Here is an 8,455-nt window from a genome sequence, read left to right as displayed (position 1 = left end):
TCATAACAAAACTAGCCAAAGTGACAAAAGAGAGCATTTTGTCAAGCAACTTAAATGCTGTACAAATTTATTTCTAATAAAAATAAATAGAAATAACACTGAACAACTCATTTTTGGGATAGATTTACAAAATGTGCATGTTGATAAATGCCAGTCATCTGTGGTGTGTAAACACATGTACATGACAGCTCATTTGCATAGAGTGATGCCCACAAAGCCTTATAAATTAAACTCACAGAGAGCTGAAACCTGGAATGATGGCAAAATAGAAAGCGAATTTCTCAGAGGCGGATTTTTATTCACGTCCACACCAATAAAAATACAAATTATTTCATGTGTTTTAATAATACATTTACACAAACTCAGAAGCTCCCATAGGATTTCTGAACAAATATGATTTCTGAAAAATGATTTTCCTGAATACCATTTTTTTTTCTGTGAATGCTCCTATGAATGATTTACAAAATTATTCACTCATATCCAGCTTGATAAATGAGGCCCACTGTTCACACTTTTGGCATGACTGAAATTCACGTCGTGAAACTCCTGCTTGCTTTTTCATTTCTCATACCTTTTCCTTTATTATTTAAATGTTGACATCTATTTTAATTTAGGAGCTTAAACTGACATTCCATCAGACAAAAATCTGTGTTTAAAAACACTAAAACTAGAGATATGAAAAAAAAAATAAACAAAAAGACTGTGGCTAAGGTCTTCCCACTTCTGACATTAGCTTCTTTCCTTTGGGGTGGTGGTAGCTCAAGTGGTTAAGGCTCTGGGTTGTTGACCAGAAGCTCGGGGTTCAAGCCCCAGCACCACCAAGCTGCACTGCTGGGCCCTTGAGCAAGGCCCCCAACCCAGCCTGCTCCAGGGGCGCTGTATCATGGCTGACCCTGCGCTCTGACCCCAAACCCCAAGGACACATATACAAAGAAAGAATTTCACTGTGCAGTAATGTATATGTGACAAATAAAGACAACTTAACTAAAGTGCACACACCAACAAACGCTAAGTACTACGGTGCTTACAAACCAGACTAATTTCTATAGAAGTGCTAAATCAGGGTGAGATGAGACTCAGGTGACAGTGTTTAAAGCATGTGATGTCCTGGGGCTGATGGGATGGGTTCAGCACCCTTTGGGCAGTAACATGACACCCATCCACCAACACAAACGAAACCTGTTACTCATCTATTTTTTTAATGTAATTTGTCTTAACTGTCTTCTTCACTTCTTTGTCAAAAATGGACTCTCCCATCTTGTCAGAACTGGAATCCATGTTGTCAGTTGATCTTATTTCAGAGGGATCCAGCAAAGGTCTCTTTGCACCTAAGGAAATAAGTTTTTAAACTTTCCAGATTCAACCTTAGATCATTTGGCATTCTGTAACGTGTGATGTGGTGTGTATATATTAACTCTTTGTACAAGTACACTGGAGTTCCATTACACTCGCACAATGGAAATGGACTTTTCAGTCAATTTCAATCAGTATAAACACATGAAACACATGGCCAAGATAGATAGATAGATAGATAGATAGATAGATAGATAGATAGATAGATAGATAGATAGATAGATAGATAGATAGGTCGTAAACGTAGGACACTATTGGCTTTTTTAAATCTTTGTTATGATAACCTTACACAGAATTTTAGTGACTGAAGATATCTCCTTCAAATTCTAGAGAACTGAAATGAAACTTTTTTGTTTTTCTGAAACTTTTCTATAACATTTCTGCCCTTAAATTAGCCTTTAGTAGGCTAGGATAAAACAGAATTACTTCTGACATACTAGAAATTCTAATGTGTCATTAAGCACCACTTCACAGTGTGACATGACACTGAAGTGCTGTAAATGGAAACCCCTGAATCAGGTGCAAATTCCATATTTTGGCCTCTAGTAAAAAGAGTTAATACATTTCTGTGCATTAATTACCTGTGTAGTTTTCCTCAGAGTGTGTATTTCTATCTTCTGGTATATCTTCTTTCCTTTCTCTAGGTTTATTCCATTTTTCAAACTGTAATTAACACAAACCCCACCAGAGGTATGATGGATTGAACGCTTGAAACAACACAGACTTAAAAACATGCATAACATGTTGGTTAGAGAGTAATATTACATACATGTAGATGTGGCCACAAGGTGCTGTCCTGTATAAAGCCAATGAGGATAATCACACTGAGGAACATGAAGTTACTCATCACTCCCACCACGGCTGAGGTGAAGGGGAAGTGATAGAGGATATACCTGTACTGAGAAACTTCAGTTACATTCTGTTTAAAGACAGATCTCTCTCTCTCTCTCTCTCTCTCTCTCTCTCACACACACACACACAAACACACACACACACAAACACACACACACACACAAACCTGATGCCACCGAAGTGAGCATGAATGTAGAGCTCTGCTTTGTAGATCTGAACTTGCTGAGAGTGGATTTCTATAACAGCACCAATTGTAGGCTTATACTGCAGAGAGAAAGGCAGAGCGAGAAAGAAAGAAAGAGAATGAATGTGCACACTCAGAAACTCTCACTTTTGTAGACCTGCTCTGTTTCCATTTCCCTAACACACCTATTAAATTAAATCAGATATGTTAAAGGCTAAAAAAATCAATAGTGAAAGAGCTGCCTTGTGGGTACAAAGTCAGAAACGCCAAGGAAAAGGGCAATTTTCCAAGTGGACTTCATTAATTGAAACCGAATTAAAAGATTAAACTCCATTCCAAGAGGCTGCCACTTTTTCATTAGTTGCCAGGGTTTATGAGGACGTTAAGGCAGGAGTTAAGCTAGCTAACTAATTATTACATACTGTGTTAGTTACTATCTGGTACTATGGTTGGAGTTTATATGTTTTTATGTTTATATGCATTTACGTTATCTTTTTAAGTGTATTAAAAGCAACATATCTATTATGATTGAGTTTGGTTACACTTTACTAATAGATCCATCAATCTGCTGCTAACTATTTGTGTTTAAACCCACAGCAACTATACTTGCGCTTTGTATACTGTATTACTTGCGAAAAGTATACTGGTTGTCACTGATCTGTGTATACTAGTGTATTGTAGTGTATTGTATTGTAACTACTGTAGTGTACTGCATTGTACTGTCTGTCTTGCACACATGCACTTTATGTAGAACTATGTTAATGTACTTAATGCTTTGCTCTGTGTTGTTTTATTTCGCTTTGCTTTCTGTGCAGCAGCATGGTCTTAGAGGAACGTTGTCTCATTTCACTGTGTGCTGCACTAGCTATATACCTGACCTTGAAAAGATGCATGTGCAATCAGGTTGCAGAAAGACTGAAGTAGCCAATCAACCTGTTGATATTTGGTTACTGCTAAAACACAACTAATCTATGGTATAACTCTAGATGGCTTGTCACCCTGACGAGGGTGTCTAAATGATCCTAAACAGTGATCTAACCTGCAATCATTGCTTTTCTCTGTCTGTGAGATCAGCATTGTAGTGTGTGAGTTCAGAACTGAAGAGAGGTAACTGTGTTCAAAACACAGAAGGGAAATTGAACAGTTACATTGTGCCTTCAGCACATTCACTGCAGCAGAACAATCACTATCCCTACATCCCATTTGAAAGGAAAGTGTCTAATTAGGGAACATTTTCAGTTCAAATATGTGGAGTGTGCAATTTGGAAAGCAGTGTATTTTAAAAACGTTTCATATTTAAAGGTAGAATTGTGTTGTATCTCTTACCGGAGTGGGTAATAACAATTATTTAGTACTGTTCATTTAGGAAGACCACAGAATGTGAATAAAGCTTTAGGAGTTATCACGATGTGAGGTCATTGGCAAGATACACTATATTGCCAAAAGTATTCGCTCACCCATCCAAATAATCAGAATCAGGTGTTCCAATCACTTCCATGGCCACAGGTGTATAAAATCAAGCACCTAGGCATGCAGACTGTTTTTACAAACATTTGTGAAAGAATGGGTCGCTCTCAGGAGCTAAAATCCAGTCGTGAAATTTCCTCGCTCCTAAATATTCCACAGTCAACTGTCAGCTGTATTATAAGAACGTGGAAGTGTTTGGGAACGACAGCAACTCAGCCACGAAGTGGTAGGCCACGTAAACTGACGGAGCGGGGTCAGCAGATGCTGAGGCGCATAGTGCGAAGAGGTCGCCAACTTTCTGCAGAGTCAATCACTACAGACCTCCAAACTTCATGTGGCCTTCAGATTAGCTCAAGAACAGTGCGCATAGAGCTTCATGGAATGGGTTTCCATGGCCGAGCAGCTGCATCCAAGCCATACATCACCAAGTGCAATGCAAAGCGTCAGATGCAGTGGTGTAAAGCACGCCGCCACTGGACTCTAGAGCAGTGGAGACGCGTTCTCTGGAGTGACGAATCGCGCTTCTCCATCTGGCAATCTGATGGACGAGTCTGGGTTTGGCGGTTGCCAGGAGAACGGTACTTGTCTGACTGCATTGTGCCAAGTGTAAAGTTTGGTGGAGGGGGGATTATGGTGTGGGGTTGTTTTTCAGGACTTGGCCCCTTAGTTCCAGTGAAAGGAACTCTGAATGCTTCAGCATACCAAGACATTTTGGACAATTCCATGCTCCCAACTTGGGGAACAGTGGGAACAGTTTGGAGCTGGCCCCTTCCTCTTCCAACATGACTGTGCACCAGTGCACAAAGCAAGGTCCATAAAGACATGGATGACAGAGTCTGGTGTGGATGAACTTGACTGGCCTGCACAGAGTCCTGACCTCAACCTGATAGAACACCTTTGGGATGAATTAGAGCGGAGACTGAGAGCCAGGCCTTCTCGTCCAACATCAGTGTGTGACCTCACAAATGCACTTCTGGAAGAATGGTCAAAAATTCCCATAAACACACTCCTAAACCTTGTGGACAGCCTTCCCAGAAGAGTTGAAGCTGTTATAGCTGCAAAGGGTGGACCGACGTCATATTGAACCCTATGGATTAGGAATGGGATGTCACTTAAGTTCATATGCGAGTCAAGGCAGGTGAGCGAATACTTTTGGCAATATAGTGTATTTAGTATGGGTATGAGTGCAGGAATTTATGGGTTGTGAAATGTGAAATGGTTATAACACACTCTTCCTCTTTCGTTAATATAAAATACAATTTAAATCAATGCCTTTATATAATGTAGTCATATAGTATGGTTGCATTATATGGCTTGTTATTAGGCATCTAGCATCTGGTTGTGTCTAAGGGAAGGTCAGTACTCACAGAGCTGTCTACATAGGAAGAGTAAAGCTCGACCAGGACACGCTGCTTCTGCTCAGTTACTCCCATCAGCATCAAAGGAAGCAACATCAGAGTCTCCAGAGTCTGCAGCAGGGAGGAGCGATAGCGTAGCATTGTCTAGAATCAAAACAAAATTTATGGCTCGGTGAAAGATATTCTTGGTGAGTGGTGCATTTTCCAGTGGCAATGGAACACGAGCAATGGGAAGGTTAAGATGTGAGTTTGTGTATGTATGCGAACACACCGTGCGCATTGAAGCATCGACAGTCTGCCCTTCATGGGAGTAACATGATATCTTCACCAGGAACATCCCCAGTTCCGTATTGGTTGGAGACTCTGGCATTTCCAGGTCCAGTGTGATATGATATGGCTGTCCAGGCGTCATCACCTACATTTAGACAGAACAAATGGTGTGTAGAGGATGAAGTGATTGTTGTTAAAACGAAAAAGAACAATAATAAAGAGGCAACAACAATTATTAATATGACTTTATTAAAAATCTGCAACATCTATATACAAGTCAGAAAGGTATAAAAGTATAAGAAAGTGAATGTGAGAATATGACGTCACCTGTTTCCTGTTGTTCTTAAGCAGTGAGACGTTGGCCACAGGAAAGGAGCAGACAGAGTCTGAGAGCATGCTGCTGGACAATCAAACACTCATTACGATGATGGATGGACAAACAGTACTGTTGAATGCTCAATTCTGATTGGCCAGAAGGTGCTAAATCTCTGATTATAATTCCAGCTCATTATTTTTCTTCCTATAGTAACAATTTACAAAAGAAATCGCATCATGGTTGCTCCACATGTTCCATATTGAAACATCAGTGTAATCATTGTGAAGCTTTTTGTGAGATGTTTAAGTTTTGAGTTTCAATGATCAGTGTTTTGAAGCACTCAGAGGTTTCAATATTCCGACACACATTCTGCCTTATTAACTTAAAGAGAGGGAAAAAAGTGAGGCAAGTGAAGAAATGACTATTTATAGCTATTGACCTGACTCGTTTTGTGGGTGTTCTGCAACATTACAACTTTAAATGGGTAAACAGTATGACGTGACATTCTTTGCTTACCAAAAAAAAGTGGAATTATTAACAAATTGTCATATAAGAGGAATAAAACACTTCAGGATGTGCTGTTTGGAAAAATCTTTAGCATGGTAAAAATAACTCTGCTTGGCAATGGACTGCATCACACAACCCTTCCTTTAACAGTGAAACACAATTATGTTTAATTCTTTACTTACGCTAGTACGAGTCAGTAAGTAAACTTATACTATGACTTTTCAGTTGCAATTTTAACACCTCTCAAAGGAATATAGAGCAATACAATTTCGCATCAGGTCTATCAAAATGTCTGAATTGGACAGTGCTAATTATCCTTCAGGCTTAGAGTATTTGAAGTACATATTAAAACTCTCACCTGTAATGGAAGTGCACAGGAGTGACGAAGATTGCGGTAGGCATGAAAGTATAATAGAAAGTGATGTAAAGAAAAATGGCCACAAATATCATCAGCTGAAGTACACACAGGACATTAGCAGTCTGCACGACTTTCTGTTTGATCCTTAGCCCCAGTTCAGTTATCACTTTGTGGATTTGGAGCAGTAGGTCGCTGATCTCTGTATTCAGCTCATGTATGATAGGGCCCTCAGAATTCAAGTCCTCCATCTCTGAGCTGCAATTCCCAACTGTCTGGTAGCAAGCTGTGACAATTTTTTAAAACGCTTTTGTCTTTTTTTCCTCCCTTTCGTTTCTCTTAGGTGGAAGTTTTTCTTCAGCTCATTCCAGTTCTTTTCAGTCCACTTACACCAATTCACTTTTAGCACACGACGAACAAACTCTGGAAAAAGCTTGACACACATTTACAAATTATCATTCTTCTTGTTTCTCCACAATCCCCACAAAGCGATGTTCCTCATGACTGCCCATGTGGCACCTCTCGTCTTGATTAATTTCTGTTCATCTTCCAAACAATCTTCATACTAATCACTGCAAGAGCCCAAGGTTTATAGTAGCAGATGTATCAGCGTGATTTCTGTTTCTCTGTTGTCTTATCCAGGGAAAAGGGCAAGTGGCTGGAAAACACTGACTGTGTGTCGCTACTACACTGCTACTCATAATGTATCATCCTCTTGGCATACTTAGTACAGAATTTAGCTGGGTGTGGAACATTTTGTACAGATTACCATGAAACAGTTAGTTGTTCTTACAAACATGCAAGCTATTCCACAGCCACAGGTACTTTGAAATAAAAGCTTTCGCATTATAATATGTCCTGAAAGTACAACAAAGCAAAGTGATCACTTGTGCTTCGTCGAAAGCTCTTTCATTCTGACTGCTAGCTTGTCTGACTACCTCATAGCATCTTTGTATCAAAAGTTTTATGAGCTCTCTTAGAACTCAGTTGGAATCTTTAATAGAACATATCACGGCATCCTTGTACTTTTCATCGACTTTTTTTGACTGCTGTGGTTTCAGACACACTACTTCTGATATGCTATTTCGAGTAAAAGTATTTGATTTCAGATGCAGACAGTGACACTTTCCCCAGTGTGGAAGAGTTCATGACCAGCATGTGATGCAAGAACACAAGGACTGCTGCAATGAAATCATGCAGCTTTTAACTGTCATAAGAAGTCAGAAAAGAAGCACCAGAAGTCTTTAGGATATTGCGACATATTAGATGGCACTTTACAATAACAGTACATGAATAATTTTGCACTATTACCTGAATTAATACTTAACCCCAAATATGAATACCAAAACATGAACTAATGATGAGTTCAGGCATGTACCAATCCTGAACTAATGAAGAGCTTACCTTAATGTGAGTCTTATGAATTATTATGTGAATAACAACCACCTTAAGTACATATTTGTTAGTTGATGTGTTAATTAACACATAAGGGTAAACTCAATCAAACATTTTCTATCTAAGACTAAAACACCAGAAAATAATCTTATAGAACATGTTATGTAAATGTTAACAGATAGCAACATCTTTTAAATAAATGCTATTTGATTAATTTTTCCCTTGTGTGTAAAGAAGCAGAACCCTGTGCTAGTGTTACTGTGGGATTTGAAGAGAAATGGAAGGAGCATGACACAAACAGGGTTGAAATGACTGGTGTTTATTATTAATATTATCATCTTTCTATATTTGATTATTGAAGGCGGATTGGGTTTAAATAATGAAAATAATCCAGCACC

At 39.1% G+C, this 8,455-nt stretch overlaps 1 protein-coding gene across 2 annotated transcripts; it reads right to left on the bottom strand.

The window, feature by feature from the left end:
* Positions 1-105: 105 nt before the first annotated feature.
* On the bottom strand, positions 106-7,689 carry bscl2l (BSCL2 lipid droplet biogenesis associated, seipin, like). Of its 2 annotated transcripts, none has more exons than XM_058396176.1 (8): positions 6,666-7,689; positions 5,812-5,884; positions 5,486-5,629; positions 5,224-5,358; positions 2,372-2,469; positions 2,123-2,246; positions 1,935-2,016; positions 106-1,328 (listed from the first exon to the last, which is right to left on the bottom strand). In XM_058396176.1, exons 1-8 carry the CDS (start codon positions 6,911-6,913, stop codon positions 1,183-1,185), a joined length of 1,050 nt encoding a protein of 349 aa, XP_058252159.1. In that variant the 5' UTR covers positions 6,914-7,689; the 3' UTR covers positions 106-1,182. The 2 variants fall into 2 exon arrangements, with proteins under 2 accessions (XP_058252159.1, XP_058252160.1); XM_058396177.1 differs by having other exon boundaries at positions 113-1,328; positions 5,812-5,881; positions 6,666-7,683.
* Between the last annotated feature and the right edge of the window lie 766 nt (positions 7,690-8,455).

Source organism: Hemibagrus wyckioides, linkage group LG08 (genome assembly GCF_019097595.1).
Source record: "Hemibagrus wyckioides isolate EC202008001 linkage group LG08, SWU_Hwy_1.0, whole genome shotgun sequence".
Classification (NCBI taxonomy): Eukaryota; Metazoa; Chordata; class Actinopteri; order Siluriformes; family Bagridae; genus Hemibagrus; species Hemibagrus wyckioides.
This window is presented reverse-complemented; position numbering and strand designations above follow the sequence as displayed.

Bases quoted from the DNA above. Each gene is read 5' to 3' on its own strand.
- bscl2l (XM_058396176.1), bottom strand. From the start codon at position 6,913: ATGGAGGACTTGAATTCTGAGGGCCCTATCATACATGAGCTGAATACA. The intron at 5,885-6,665 runs GTGAGAGTTTTA...TTGATTGTCCAG, and splicing joins CCTGTGCACTTCCATTACAG to CAGCATGCTCTCAGACTCTG. The intron at 2,247-2,371 runs GTTTGTGTGTGT...TTCTCAGTACAG, and splicing joins GCTCACTTCGGTGGCATCAG to GTATATCCTCTATCACTTCC.